The 16,881-nt window shown below is 40.7% G+C and overlaps 1 protein-coding gene across 1 annotated transcript in view; it reads left to right on the top strand.

Moving 5' to 3' along the window:
* The window catches only part of ATL1 (atlastin GTPase 1), a 33,834-nt gene extending 17,636 nt beyond the window's left edge, over positions 1-16,198 (top strand). The window contains exons 9-14 of the mRNA XM_075282594.1: positions 44-171; positions 2,983-3,039; positions 3,655-3,726; positions 4,298-4,729; positions 12,269-12,283; positions 15,501-16,198. Coding sequence (XP_075138695.1) covers positions 44-171; positions 2,983-3,039; positions 3,655-3,726; positions 4,298-4,729; positions 12,269-12,283; positions 15,501-15,608 — 812 coding nt within the window. The 3' untranslated portion in view covers positions 15,609-16,198. The remainder of the gene's footprint in view (positions 1-43; positions 172-2,982; positions 3,040-3,654; positions 3,727-4,297; positions 4,730-12,268; positions 12,284-15,500) is intronic.
* The last annotated feature ends 683 nt before the right edge of the window (positions 16,199-16,881 follow it).

Raw genomic sequence — 16,881 nt, forward strand, 5'->3', positions numbered from 1 at the left:
AAAACCAAGATGGTAAAATACAAGGCTGTGTTTGTCTTAACAGAGATCGATGAAGAGTTTATAAGGCACTTGAAAGTTTTTATACCATGGCTCTTGAGCCCAGAAAACTTGGATGTTAAAGAAATCAATGGCAATAAAATAACCTGCCGCGGTCTGGTGGAATACTTCAAGGTATTTTGTTTTTGGCAACTTAGATCTGTTAGTGTGGATAAGTGACCTTTGCACTGGCACTATATGGCACTATAAAATGATCCTCAGTATGGAATAACTATCAATAACTTCTATATAGATTTTATTCACTTTCTTTCTTTTTTTTTTGTTCTACCGCTGAGCTATACCCCCTTCTTTCTTTGTTATTATAACATCTGTTAAACAAATGTAATTTTTTTTTTACAGTAGCGTCGCAGGCACCAAACCTGCAAGTCTATATAGCTTTGTATTAAGGAATTGAAGGTACCCCAAGTGCTGCCATAAGGTGCCTTGTATGACAGCAAAACACTGAGGCTTTCCCCTGAAAGCATCACAGAATACCTCAGTAATACAGCATTCCATGTAACATTGCACCACGATATGGGATCAGCAAATATGATAGATCAAGGACAGCCTAGAGAGCCACCTATCTATACCATGTGCATAATAGCCCATGTTGTATGAGTACAAACCTTAATAACAATTTCCACATTTCCTTACATTTGTAAATCCATATTTGTGACCTACTCTTTAATTGTAGCCAGATATCAAATTCAAGAGAGTCTGTCTGCTTTTCCTTGTGATCATATGGTTGCCATTTATTCCTGCAGCTTTATAATGTGTTTATTGATGCAGATTTTAACCTTCTGTACTCACCGTTCTCAGCAAGGTGCCAAACAGGTATCATACAGAGAGAGCTTATGTTGAAATTCACTCACGCCTCCATTATTGCTGTATACAGTCTGCATTGTAATAAATGAAATATGTGCCAATGTTTTATATACAGTGTATTTACTCACATATTCCAGGAAATTAGGGATTTATTACAGTATGTACAAGTAGAGCTGCTGTCTGATGTATTTTACAATGAATTCTCTGCTGTTTCTTTACTGTCACATATGGGTGCAGATGCTGAGGGGTGTTGTATTTCCTTTCTTCAAAAGATTTGACTACACAGAACAAATATACACAACCTTGTGTTCTTGTTTTTGGATCCCAAGGGGAATGATAGGTCAAGTGTAAACATAGCTGCCATTGCTTAGATTGCAGAGTATAGGACATTATGTACAGTACTATGTGGTGTGAAATCAACTTGAACAGTATTTTGATCTATTCTTTATTAAGTATTTTCAATAGTAGGACCAGAATCAAGGTACAGAAAAAAATATCTTTTACAATCTATTAGTGCTGTATTAATGGATCAGCCTTGCCAGCCTAGATAAGAATATGTTATTTGATGCTCGCTGCTGTATTATATTCTAAAAGAAGCATTTATTTGCTACATTTAAAATATATGTATGGTACCTGTTTAGGCTAGACTTACCAGCTTCTGTCCAGACACTAAACAAGTAAGTAGTTGCAGTCTGGCTCGCATAAGCTCAGAAACTTCTGAATGCAGCTTTGCATTTCAGCAGTTTTGAGGACTTACTTTAAGTTAGACTCTACACAAGATAAGTAAATTATTTGTAGTTAGTTTAGGCTAGGTTCACACCTGCGTTCTGGTCTCCGTTCTGTGCTTTCCGTCTTCTGCATTCAAGAAGACGGAAAGCACAGACCGGGTCCGGCCCTGAGCGGCGGTGAGCGTTTTATGCTCTCCGCCGCGAAACCGTTTTTTTAAATCCGGACACAGAGTACTGCATGTCCGACTCTGTGTCCGGATTAAAAAACCCGGTTTCACGGCGGAGAGCATAAAATGCTAACCGCCACTCACGGCCAGACAGCTTTCTCACCCATTCAAATGAATGGGTGAAAAAGACTCCTGCAGGTTTCCGTCTCCTGCTCTGTTTTATGCAGGAAACGGAAACCTGCATAACGGAGTGTCGGGCGCAGATGTGAATGAGCCCTATGTGCTACAAATTGACTTCTGACAGCATGACATGAGATGGCAATGTTGTGTAAGGCTTTGTTCACACTGCTGTTATTACAGTCTATAGCTGTCATCTGCCATTGAGACATTATTAGTAGTAGAGTAAGAGACACAGACGGACCCTCTCATCTGCATCCGTTCCCATTGACTATAATGTACACAACATGATAAGCTTTCAGGCTCCTTCACACGGGGCAAGAGAAGAGGGGGTGGATTTTGGCGCTGAATCCTCCTCAAAATCCGCCCCCTCACAATAGAGGTCTATGCAGACCGCTAGTGTCCTTTTTTCCGCTAGCAGTTTGTTCCATCTAGCGGAAAAAAGAAGCAAGCTGCCCTTTCTTCAGATGGATTCAGCTGCGCCGTCTGCCTCATGGCAGCACCCTCTAGACTAGGCCCATTCATTTGGGCCTACTCTGGAGCGGGAAGCTGTGACTGTCAGAAGTCTCGGCAGGCGTATTTTGGTCCTATTCTGACGTGGCTTCCTACGTCAAAATCAGGACCAAAATACGCCATCCTGTGCCCCATGTGAACAGAACCTTCTTTTGTCATGTTTGTTTACTTTTACAATGGAAAAAGAAGTAAAAATCTTGATAGAAGAAAGCTTATGCCATCTTTTTTACATGTGGGTGAATGCAGAGGGACATCCAACAGAGAGGGATCCCATCTGCCTATTAATGTCCTTTGTTCTCATCCTTTGACAGATGAGAGTGACAGACATTAAATAACAGTAGTTACCCTTACTGCATCTTACCTAATGATAGAGTTGCGACTCACACTTTGCTGCAAAACAATTGTTGCAGACCTACTGGATTTCTGTCTGCTTAGTTTGTTAAACATTACCTGTAGATCAGATCTTTATATTGGATAATTCTAACCCTATGTCAGCTTCCACATTGCTGATATAAAATGATTTTATTCCACAACAGGCCTATATCAAGATATATCAAGGAGAGGAGTTGCCACACCCAAAGTCAATGTTACAAGTAAGTATATTTGACAGGCTATAAAAAGTATAAAGACATTCAATTAATAGACCATTCACAGTCCTACCCAGTAATTTGTATAACTGACTATTAAATCCGGCTTTATTTCGATAATGTTGGCTAAATGCTTGCCTAACTCACAGCTATCCCATCCAACTTCCCCAAATTCAGGAATTCTCAACTTGGCGGAAAAAAAAACCAAAAAAAAAACTAACAGTCATGTCTGCCAGCATCTTATCTTCTAGAAAACATAAAGCCAATCCTTATTTCTTTCGGACATCTACCATTGAGGGAGAGTTCAGGGGCCCCTATATGCATTAGATGGTTAGTTGAACCTATTTATGTTGGTAGGCTGGGCCCGAACACATATAATTGTATAAAGCTTATGGATCGATCCATAGGCTTTCAATTCTCAGTCCAAAGGAAATAGGGATCGGGTTGGATTTTCCCTGTGGTGTCCTTACTTTCCCAATATTTGTTTAAATGAAATGCCCATGTTTTAATAAATAATAATAATTAATAATAATACATTTTATTTATATAGTGCCAATATATTCATGTTTATGTTTTAGTTTTTATTAAATCTGACCAGGATTCTCATTATTATTTCATTAGGCCACAGCGGAAGCAAACAACCTCGCAGCCGTGGCCACAGCGAAAGATCTATATAATAAGAAAATGGAAGAGGTAAGACTTCTGGTACTGCAATATGGGTTCAGTTTCTAGATCTGTTTAGGCATGTATGCACAATAGTGATGTTAACATTTTACTATATGTTTATGATGTGAAAGGTAATTGTCCTAAGGATCGCGCAGGTATCATCCTTGACTACACTATCCTTACCTTTGATCATATATCTGTCCTTCAGACAGGAAAATGCTTCCCTTTCAGAGATATGTAGTGAAGACTGCCTGAGGTCAATTGTAACTAACAGGTGTGCAGCCCCAGATGGGAGACTGCAGTATGTCTCCAGCCCAACACCTCTATTATGTTCACTCCACCCTAGACAGACTTTTTACATGTCCCTGCTTCACCCTGGGGGAGGGAGAAGTGTATGCTATTCTTTTACAGGAAAATTATAGTCTGAGGGACAGACCTATTTATGAAAAGAACAAGCCAAAATACTTACCATACATTAGTATATGACAATAATATGCAAAACAAATGTAGATAGATAGATATTTTTTGCATCAATTTTCCATATCATGTGAATACTAATGAAAAATAAATTATGTTATTTTGTCTTATTTTTACACAGGTGTGTGGTGGGGACAGGCCATTTTTGGCACCCACTGATCTCCAGCATAAGCATCAGGAGTTGAAGGAAGATTCTGTGAAGCTTTTCCGGGGTGTGAAGAAAATGGGGGGTGAAGAGTTCAGCCGGCGATACCTCCAGCAACTAGAGAATGAGATTGATGAGCTTTATGTCCAATATATCAAGCACAATGACAGCAAGAATATATTCCATGCTGCCCGCACCCCAGCCACACTGTTTGTGGTCATTTTCATCACATACGTGTTGGCTGCAGTCACTGGCTTCATAGGCCTGGACATTATTGCTAGTCTATGTAACATGATTATGGGACTCACGCTCATCACCCTGTGTACATGGGCATATATCAGATACTCAGGAGAGTACCGAGAGCTGGGAGCAGTAATAGATCAAGTGGCTGCAGCACTATGGGATCAGGTATTATTCACAAATTTTAATATACAAATTCACTGTAATATTGAGCATATATACGAGCAATGTGAAGTCAGTCATAGTAAAGAAGGGTATATTCACAGTAGAGAGGTTGATCACACCTCCCATAGGAAATTAAAAATTAACTTTTATTTCAACCTTTTAAAATCCCGGTTTATGACAATACAACATAAATCCAATAATGAGAAATTACCAGTATTTGCATTGGGAGCTTACTACCATGGCTGTGTATACCCTGATAGTTGCTGCCTCCCTAATAACAATATACGGTCTTGACTCCTCATAGAGGTCTTTAAACAAGAGACTGGTTGCTTACAGCTCAGTGTACACTACCCCACCACTTGGAGGTTACTGGCCTTATGCCACGCCAACCAAGGGGGGAGGGGGTCACTGGCTACGTCCCCGTTCAGACCCAACCTACGAGGGTGAAATACCGCTAGTCTTAACTTGATTCTGACCCTACGCGTTTCGTTTTACTCATCAGGGGTCTATTAATTTCTCAAAGTAGTAGCAGTAATAACTGCTTTGTTTTAAAGATAATGTGGGCGGTTGATGTGCTGACCGCCAGCAGGACCGCCGCTCTCACTTTCAGCGGTGAGTTGCCCAGCCGGACTACACGCTTATACGTGCAAAACCACTCCCCCGTTCATTCAACTGGCCAATGCTTGCTGTCATCTCTGTGATGTAGATTACATTGCGTGTGGAGCAGCCATCTCTCTTTTGACACGCCCCTCTCACCCATTGGCGGAGCGCTGCACTCCTCCGCTATACCTCACGCATGCGCAATTCACCGGACTTACGATGTTAAAAGCCCGTGTCACCAAATGGGAGATAATCAACGCATGCGCATACTCTTAGTATTTTCTGCATCCAATTCTGCTATCGTACGAGCTGGATACAATGTTTCTTTCGAAGAGTTGCTTCGCATGCATACGTTCTTAGTGCTTACACTACACACTTATACAGTCATGTACCATCAGTGCCAGCATAGATTTATGCTTTCACTCGTGCACTGTATTACACTGTTCATAAAATGCTATATTATCTCAGCTAGCATTTTTATTTGTTATACAAAACCTCCGGTACCAAAGGTATAGTGATAGTAAGCAGTAACTAAAAAAAATATATACTTTGTGACACTCCCATTACGCCACTAAATTATAACGGGGAAATGGAGAAAGGGTAAGTATCACCCATTATTTATGATAACAATGAGGAACAACAGTAGCTTACACTACTGGGCAGCACTGTTTAAACAACAATCTATCTACAAAGTGGGGAGCTCAGAATCTAGTGTACCCTACAATGGGGTGTTATGGTGTGATATGTATCATTTATTATAGTGCTCAAAACCATTCAATCCAAGAAACAGGAGAAATCAAGCTGCTCATTCAAGCCTCTTGGTGTCATACTCTCCATTCTATAAATCCATTGTGTTTCTTTTCTCAACAGAAATCTATCCCAATCTCCTCCTCTTTTTGGGGGTTTAATTACTTCCAAGACCTGGACCGTAAGGTCCTTGGTCTCCCCCCGATGGTAATTCACAAAGTGTCTTGCTACCCGTGTATCTTTTTGATTTTGTATATGACAAATATGTTTTCTCACCCTTCTTCTCAGCTGCCTGCGAGTTTTACCCACATAATTGAAAGGGCATGGGCAGCTGAGAAGATAAACCACTCCACTGGTTTCACAGTTTGAAAAACTTCTACAATCATATATCACCCCAGTAGCAACCCTCATAAAGGAGGGTCCTCTTTTGATGAATGGACAGGCTGAACACTTCCCACAGGGAAATGTCCCCATTGGCCTTTGACTTGAGAGCCATGTTAATCTTTCTTCCTCCATAGGCAACACACTATGTACCAAACGGTCCTTTAGATTTTTACCACGTCTAAATGTGATGCTGGGACATTCCCCCACCACTTCACCTATGTCTGGATCTGCTACCAGGATGTTCCAAAAAATTTTTATGATCTCCCTGACTTCTTGGTGGCCTGAGTCAAACGTCCCAATCAACCTTATTGGGCCTTGGGATAAATCTTTCTTTTTAGGGACAAGCAATTCCTTTCTTTCAACTTGCTTTGCCTTGGCAAATGCCTCTTCTACCACTTTCCTTGGGAAGCCTTTATTTTCAAAGCGTCTTGCAAGTAGGCTGGATTCCTCTAGGAAGTCGGAATAGGCCGAGCAGTTACGACGTGCTCTAATAAACTGGCCCCTAGGTATCCCCTTTTTAAGGGGATCTGGATGACAACTGGACCAATTAAGGAAGCTGTTGGTGGCAGTGGCCTTCCTGTGTATTTTAGAGCCTATCCTTCCATCCTTACATTTCCACAACTTCAAGTCTAAGAATGTAATCGACTCCTCCTGAAATTCTGCTGTAAATCTTAGGCCAAGATTGTTCTGGTTTAGCCCTCCAACAAATGTCTCAAATTGTGATTTAGAACCTCTCCATAGTAGGAGCACGTCATCAATAAAGCGAATCCATAACTCAATATGGCCCGCCCATTCTACATGGGAAGCATTTTCAGTTTAGAAGGGACTTGGAGGAATTTAAAGGAAAAACGGCGTATATAGTGGTTCAGGAACAAGGAAAAAATACAGGGAGAGAATATCCTACCTCCTCTGAAAGTGAAGTAACTGATTCGGATACATCTAGTAACAGCAATAAAAGTAGAGACCAATTTAGAAATCAGAGGCAGGGTGGTAGATATCAGACTAGAAGTGAGACGCGCCCTAGAAGAGGTTGAGGGAGAGGAAACCCTAGAGAAACTTTTTTAGAGAAAAGCCCTTCCATTTCGAAATATTTACTAAGGGGACGACCAGAAACAACACAGTAGGGATGGATAATAGTGAGAACAGCAAGCATGGTCGCAATGTAACGGGGAAATTTACACACAAGAATGGGAGATTGGAAAAAGATCTATGGGGAATGAATGAAAGTGGAGGAAATGATGGGGCTGGGATGGTGGAAGAACAATCCATCTGTAATCTCTCATCATATACCTTTTCAAAAATAGAAATTGACCTATTGAAAAAAGGTCTCTCTTTTGTACCAACAGTTAAATACAATGCATTTAGTTGGACGAAAGATGTTCATTTATTTGCACGAAAATTGAAGTGGCGAAAATTTTATGCCAAAAATGCAAAAACAAAATGTGAAGAATTGGGATTAGAAAGCTCGGACTATGAAGGTCTAAAAATCTTGGAAGACCTTCTTTTGGAGTCTGAGAATGATCCTAATAAAGGACCCTTCACGGATCTAAAATCCCCCAGTAGAGCAAATCCCCCCCCGGGCGACTATACTCACATAGATCTCTTTGTGAAACTGGTAGAGAGTGAGCTGAAAAAACTGGACAAAAAAAGAAAAAAGTGGCATTCTTCTAATTTGACGAGAGAAGAAATGCAGGCCCTATTGTCTTTGGAAAAGGAGCACAAATTAGTACTAAAAGTAGCCGCCAAAGGAGGCAATATTGTGGCTCTGGATAGAGACAGGTACACTGATATGTGTTGGGCTCTCCTGAATGACAAGGACTGCTATACTGTTATTAATCAGGAAACGATTTCGAGTTTCATCGGTGAGTTCAAGTCTATTCTGAATGAAGCCTATGATACAGGACTGATTAGTAAGCAGGAGAAAGAATATTTAATGCCTCGACATCCAGTTATGCCCTCCTTCTACGCCCTTCCAAAAATCCACAAAGGGTTAATTCCACTACGCGGCAGACCCATTGTATCCCAAATAGGGAGCCTGACCCAAAATGCAAGCCATTATGTGGATGCTATATTAAGACCTTTTGTTTTGGGGCTGGCTTCCTATACTAGGGACAGTATGGATGTGTTGAACCGGTTGGATGGGGTAGTGATGGAGGAGGGGGTTTATTTTGCTAGTCTAGATGTCGAGGCATTGTACTCCTCCATTCCGCACAGGCAAGGCTATGAGGCCATCAGTTACTTTTTGAAGTCCAGAAGGATAGAGCTGATGGAACACAATAAATTTGTGCTACGTCTCCTTTCGTTCATTTTGGAACGTAATGTATTCTCCTTTGAGGGGCGGTCCTTCCACCAACTGAGGGGCACGGCGATGGGGGCCCCTGTGGCCCCTACGTATGCCAACCTATACCTCGGTTGGTGGGAGGAAACCGTGGTTCATGATGAGGAGAATGTAGAATGGGCGGGCCATATTGAGTTATGGATTCGCTTTATTGATGACGTGCTCCTACTATGGAGAGGTTCTAAATCACAATTTGAGACATTTGTTGGAGGGCTAAACCAGAACAATCTTGGCCTAAGATTTACAGCAGAATTTCAGGAGGAGTCGATTACATTCTTAGACTTGAAGTTGTGGAAATGTAAGGATGGAAGGATAGGCTCTAAAATACACAGGAAGGCCACTGCCACCAACAGCTTCCTTAATTGGTCCAGTTGTCATCCAGATCCCCTTAAAAAGGGGATACCTAGGGGCCAGTTTATTAGAGCACGTCGTAACTGCTCGGCCTATTCCGACTTCCTAGAGGAATCCAGCCTACTTGCAAGACGCTTTGAAAATAAAGGCTTCCCTAGGAAAGTGGTAGAAGAGGCATTTGCCAAGGCAAAGCAAGTTGAAAGAAAGGAATTGCTTGTCCCTAAAAAGAAAGATTTATCCCAAGGCCCAATAAGGTTGATTGGGACGTTTGACTCAGGCCACCAAGAAGTCAGGGAGATCATAAAAATTTTTTGGAACATCCTGGTAGCAGATCCAGACATAGGTGAAGTGGTGGGGGAATGTCCCAGCATCACATTTAGACGTGGTAAAAATCTAAAGGACCGTTTGGTACATAGTGTGTTGCCTATGGAGGAAGAAAGATTAACATGGCTCTCAAGTCAAAGGCCAATGGGGACATTTCCCTGTGGGAAGTGTTCAGCCTGTCCATTCATCAAAAGAGGACCCTCCTTTATGAGGGTTGCTACTGGGGTGATATATGATTGTAGAAGTTTTTCAAACTGTGAAACCAGTGGAGTGGTTTATCTTCTCAGCTGCCCATGCCCTTTCAATTATGTGGGTAAAACTCGCAGGCAGCTGAGAAGAAGGGTGAGAAAACATATTTGTCATATACAAAATCAAAAAGATACACGGGTAGCAAGACACTTTGTGAATTACCATCGGGGGGAGACCAAGGACCTTACGGTCCAGGTCTTGGAAGTAATTAAACCCCCAAAAAGAGGAGGAGATTGGGATAGATTTCTGTTGAGAAAAGAAACACAATGGATTTATAGAATGGAGAGTATGACACCAAGAGGCTTGAATGAGCAGCTTGATTTCTCCTGTTTCTTGGATTGAATGGTTTTGAGCACTATAATAAATGATACATATCACACCATAACACCCCATTGTAGGGTACACTAGATTCTGAGCTCCCCACTTTGTAGATAGATTGTTGTTTAAACAGTGCTGCCCAGTAGTGTAAGCTACTGTTGTTCCTCATTGTTATCATAAATAATGGGTGATACTTACCCTTTCTCCATTTCCCCGTTATAATTTAGTGGCGTAATGGGAGTGTCACAAAGTATATATTTTTTTAGTTACTGCTTACTACTATCACTATACCTTTGGTACCGGAGGTTTTGTATAACAAATAAAAATGCTAGCTGAGATAATATAGCATTTTATGAACAGTGTAATACAGTGCACGAGTGAAAGCATAAATCTATGCTGGCACTGATGGTACATGACTGTATAAGTGTGTAGTGTAAGCACTAAGAACGTATGCATGCGAAGCAACTCTTCGAAAGAAACATTGTATCCAGCTCGTACGATAGCAGAATTGGATGCAGAAAATACTAAGAGTATGCGCATGCGTTGATTATCTCCCATTTGGTGACACGGGCTTTTAACATCGTAAGTCCGGTGAATTGCGCATGCGTGAGGTATAGCGGAGGAGTGCAGCGCTCCGCCAATGGGTGAGAGGGGCGTGTCAAAAGAGAGATGGCTGCTCCACACGCAATGTAATCTACATCACAGAGATGACAGCAAGCATTGGCCAGTTGAATGAACGGGGGAGTGGTTTTGCACGTATAAGCGTGTAGTCCGGCTGGGCAACTCACCGCTGAAAGTGAGAGCGGCGGTCTTGCTGGCGGTCAGCACATCAACCGCCCACATTATCTTTAAAACAAAGCAGTTATTACTGCTACTACTTTGAGAAATTAATAGACCCCTGATGAGTAAAACGAAACGCGTAGGGTCAGAATCAAGTTAAGACTAGCGGTATTTCACCCTCGTAGGTTGAGTCTGAACGGGGACGTAGCCAGTGACCCCCTCCCCCCTTGGTTGGCGTGGCATAAGGCCAGTAACCTCCAAGTGGTGGGGTAGTGTACACTGAGCTGTAAGCAACCAGTCTCCTGTTTAAAGACCTCTATGAGGAGTCAAGACCGTATATTGTTATTAGGGAGGCAGCAACTATCAGGGTATACACAGCCATGGTAGTAAGCTCCCAATGCAAATACTGGTAATTTCTCATTATTGGATTTATGTTGTATTGTCATAAACCGGGATTTTAAAAGGTTGAAATAAAAGTTAATTTTTAATTTCCTATGGGAGGTGTGATCAACCTCTCTACTGTGAATATATTTAAATAGGAAATCTGATATCTGTTACATACAGTGAGTTTATAGTAAAGAAGGGCTCAAATTATTTTCATGACCAACAAATCTGTTTTGCTGTATAGTACTACATCCTCAGCATATAGCTGCACCAGTAGACAGATTTGCCATTCAGGGATTCTGGAAAAGCGGATGTAATATAATAATAATAATAATACATTTTATTTATATAGCGCCAACATATTCCGCAGCACTGTACAATTTATAGGGTTCAGATACAGACATACATAACAAAGATCATCATTTCACACAATGGGATGTCCACTTTTACTATAGCTGCATTACCTTATGACTTGACAAAGAAAGAAGCTCCTGCTTAAAAAGTGGAACATAGGACCAATGCCACAGGCCAATGTTTCTATAGATTCTAAAGGCTAAGATATTCTCTAAGGGAGCGTTCACACTACCGTCGGTGTCCGACAGCTAGTGTCCACTGCTAATGTCCGTGCAAAATCTTGTGCGGACATTAGCATCGGACACTAGCTGTGTCCGTGACATTTTGCATTGATTTAAATGGACATCGGGTGCATTCTTTTACTGGCCGTGGGTGTCCTTAACTGTCCGTTCCCAAAGATGTCCAACTTGTTAAGCTGACATCAAAAACTTACATGTCAGGTTTTGCTGTCCGCTTGAAAAGTCAGACATCTTTGGCAACGGACAGCTAAGGACACCCACAGACAGTAAAAGAACAAACCCGATGTCTATTTAAATCAATGTAAAATGTCCGGACACAGCTAGCGGACACTAGCTGTTGGACACCGACGGTAGTTTGAATGCCCCCTAACAAAGCAGGATTGTAACCATAGGGGTGCTGATAATTACAGAAAACATTCACCATAAAAAATAATTAACATGACTTTTTCTTCTTTTCCATGGCTAACAAAAAAGGGAAGCACCAATGAGGTAGGTTTATTAAAAATGTATGTATGAATTATGAGTTTCATTAGATCTGCAAACAGCAGACTAGTTATACTTCATGTAGTAAAGTGTTTGGAATATGCTAAATGTACTGTAATCTGAGCCACACTGGATTCATTGACACACTTCATTTATTCAGTGTGGTGGTAAGTTCTGTATTTTAGGCCCTAGGCAATTTCTCAGCACAATGTTGATTGTCTTACAAGTATATGGACTTTGCACTATCTCAATCAATTTCTATGCTCCAACTGGCACCAAACAGTTAAAGGGATCCTGTCATCAGGTTTATGGTTACCTAACCATGGGCCACGACAGCCAAAAAAGAGTGGCCGTATTGAAATAATAAACAATTAAGGTAAAATACCAAATATTTATTATAGGAAATATCCCTAAAAATTACAGCAGACAAGCAGGGACATAAGACAACAATACAACAACAGGGAACCGCACAAGGCAGAGCATATAATAAATATATCTCATAAATAGTAGTAAATACAAAATTGATAAACATTGAAATACAAAGAAGACAAAGGCTACAGACACAGGTAATAATTGATAGCAGTAATAGCGAAATACACCACTGCACACATACTTCAAAACCAGAAGGTAATAAAGAAAAGACAGTCACACCAGGGGGGCGACCTTCCGGGTACCCGCACTTGCGCTATATCCTGTCCAAGGTGCTCAGCATCGACATGGCTACAGGTAATAGGTTATATACTTAATCTCACTGCTCCACTTCTTAAACCTTAGTACGAATTTCCATTGGCAGCCTCCATTTACTCTGTTCAACACTTGTGCATTAGTTTTCAGTGCACTTCTATTCCCTGATGGTTGGACTATGACTAACTGTTTTCCCTTTTTGGGTCCCTTTTGTAGGGATTATTTGTCATATAATCTCTGTAGGTCCACTAATTAGGGGCAGTCTGATATTTTCATCATTCTGGTGTGACTGTCTTTTCTTTATTACCTTCTGGTTTTGAAGTATGTGTGCAGTGGTGTATTTCGCTATTACTGCTATCAATTATTACCTGTGTCTGTAGCCTTTGTCTTCTTTGTATTTCAATGTTTATCAATTTTGTATTTACTACTATTTATGAGATATATTTATTATATGCTCTGCCTTGTGCGGTTCCCTGTTGTTGTATTGTTGTCTTATGTCCCTGCTTGTCTGCTGTAATTTTTTGGGATATTTCCTATAATAAATATTTGGTATTTTACCTTAATTGTTTATTATTTCAATACGGCCACTCTTTTTTGGCTGTCGTGGTGTTTGTGTGCTACTTTTGTGGCCTGTATATTTACCTATGAGGAAACGCTGTGGTTTGTTGTACCTAACCATGGGCAGCATGAAATACCAGCAGGCACCCTTATTATAAGGAATTGACTTTCACTCTGAAATACTGTAAGGCCAGCTGCACACGGGCTTTTACAGTCCTGAAAATATGGTCCGTATATTGACCATATTTCCCGGACTGTACGTTGTTCAGTTTTACTGTATCAAAGTTATCTATGATGCTGTAAGTCACTGCTTCACCTTGGGTCTGATGTCATACACTGTAAATATTTGCAGTAACTCGCATCATCATAGATAAAGTACAGAGATACTGTGAGTATAGGAAATACAGCCATATTTTCTGAACCATAAAAATCAGTGTGCAGCTGTCCTAAAAGAGCCAGGCATGCCTACTGGGCAGCTCTTCTCTGGCTTCTACTCATCTTATGGATATTTCCATATACTGTACTGACAAGTTCCCTTCAAGAAATGAGGTGTCCTTAGAATAAACTATTCTGGTGTAACACACTATATAAATTTGTATCCATTGTCTTTTCTTATGCATATCTTGTATACAGAAAAGACAATAGTGTGTCTAAAATAAACTTTGAATGGATTTTATGGTATAGATCAGGGTTGCATCCATGGGGCTATATGTGGCCCACTTTGCTATTTTGTGGGGTCCGACCATTTACTCACAGACATGCTTGCCTGTGTCGGGTGGCTGCTGACATGAATTTCCATGTCGAAGAGAAGAATTGTAACACACTGTTCAGGAGCAGAGACAGGTAAGTACCTACTAAAATGTCGCTCTTCTGACCCTTTTGTGGGACTCCTGAAAAGAGTAACTTAGGTGAAGAGGTGGCCATGGGTGCATGCAGCTATCTTTGTTGTAGTCTTAAGAGACTAGTGAAACATATATAAACCATAACTGAGAGAGCTGTATGCCTGGTTTCCTACTTTCATAAATCAATATAGTACATGTTAATAAAATAAACTTTGTAATATATCTTATTGAGGAGATCCGTTTCCTTCACAACTTATTAAGCTGTTTTCCTGTTCCTTATCGTCAGTCTAACTACTTATTATAAAATTTGTTTGCCTATGCAGCTTCACACACACAGCTCCATAGAGAGGGTTTTTTTGGCAGCTGGTTAATTGATTTATTGTTTTATTCTGTACACTGGTAGCCTCTTATCCACAAGCTAGCAGTGTTAAAAAAAAAAAAATCAAAACACAAAATAGCATAGCACAACACCAGCAATTATTTGAGTGCCTTTTCTATCCCCCTCCCCTCTTCAAGGACTAATATATAGAAAGTAAATAGGCCTGAAAAGTGGAGAAACATATTTCTTTACGTAGATATATTACAAAGTTTCATATATTAACCTGTACTATTCATTTATGAACAGTTGTTTATAACAGGAGGTATGCTTTAAGGCATGCACATAAGGTAGAAGGTGGCCCCTAGTCTCCTGATAGGCACTACTAAGAGTTGTGCACCCCCGGGATAGATTGTTGGTCTCCAATCTTTGTCTCTTGTGAATCTACAATTCTCATCCTGCTTGTAAAGAGCTTGACTTGTTGGAGATGGTGAAAGGCCCTCTTTAAGAACTATGTTATGGTTACTTTAATATATCTATACCCAAAGTTTTTTTAAAAAAATTTTTAAACTCCAAAGTTTTTTTCGAGCCAAAACTAGAAGTGGATTCAGAAGGTGCAATAAACATAGAGTAAGACCTTACTATTCTACTGTCTTCTGCATCGAAAAATGCAATAGAGTTTTGTCTGTATTTTAAATAAAGGTACATACTGTATTTACTTGCTTTCTAATTTTGGTGTGCGCATTCTTAGCTCATATGCTTTGTCTGTTGTTCTAGACATTATTACACAACTGTCATTCTTTTCCTCCTTTTTCCCCTACAGGCCCTCTATAAGCTTTACAGCGCTGCAGCCACCCACAGACACTTATATCACCACGCCTTTCCTGCTCAACAACCTGAGGCTGCTGAAGACCATGACAAGAACATGTAACGGTCAAGAGAACATTTCAGAGTCTCACAGTAAAAGCTGCATGAACTTAAGTGTGCACCTACTGGTAATTATTACTGGTAATGCTGTCATGACTACACCTTTAAGAGAAGGCGTTCTACAAACACAGTTGTCGGGGAGGATCGATGATGCTTGACACCTTTTAATTCCAGGGCACCTGACAAGAGGCCTCATGATGGTACCACCAGACCACTATAGAAATATTGGGGCACATAACCAAACCTACACTGGCTTTCGCTAATTTCTTTTTAAAAGTGTGTGCAATTCTTTATCCTATGATATCTTGCTTATACGGTCACTCACGTTCATTATTTTACATACACAACATTTCTGACTTATAGAGTTAATCACTGTCCTGTTGCAGCTTATATTACCTGACGAGAGCACAAAACCGATGCCACCTTGCAATGTATTCTGCGATCGCAACGGCAGGTGCTCTGTATTGCTGCAAGCATTAAAGCTGCCTGTACACATGTATTTATTATTATATTGTATATTTTGTTGTTATGGTACATACTGGTTATGGAGAAAACGTTTCAAAAAGTTTTATAAACGTACATTAAAGACAATTCTGAAAGAAACTTGCTAAGTTATGAGACACCTCATGGGACCTATTATGGGCCTTGCAATGCTAAACTGGGTTTCCAGCCTTATTTATAAAGTGTTGGAAACTGGTTTAGTGCTGTATCGCCTTCTAAGTTATACATGTGCAGTGATGCTGCCTGACACCCAGCTGGGCCAGGACCAGAAAGCAGCAGGCCCCATTTACTTGAAAGGAGCTGTGCTGCAGTTTCCTCCACAGAGTTGCCAAGGTGGCACTGTGCAGGAGAAAATTAGTAAAGAGGACATGGCACGGAAGATCTATGACGGTTCCTGAGGTCGGAACCTCCTTTGATAATAAAGTTGATCTTGGCTACATTCTATTTCTGTGTACGTTGGGAAAGTCCATGTTTTATCCCCAGGTTCTTTATTAGTACAATCTTCTGTGTTTTATATGAACACGTTACTGACATTAGTTATGTTGACCTACATAGCCACAGATTGTAATGGGAGTCTGCAACTAAAGAGACACAGAGGACATTACAGTGATAAACAACATTTTATGTTTTTTATGTCACTTTTGTGGATTTACAGAGGCAGTTTGTATACAGGGGGCAGAGTTTCGGCTCCTGCAGCATTATACCTTTCCTCCCCTGCCTGCACCAACCCATGCAGTTGGAGTTGATGTTCCCACTGCTATGACTATGACATTGCA

Source organism: Leptodactylus fuscus, chromosome 7 (assembly GCF_031893055.1).
Source record: "Leptodactylus fuscus isolate aLepFus1 chromosome 7, aLepFus1.hap2, whole genome shotgun sequence".
NCBI classification, from domain to species: domain Eukaryota; kingdom Metazoa; phylum Chordata; class Amphibia; order Anura; family Leptodactylidae; genus Leptodactylus; species Leptodactylus fuscus.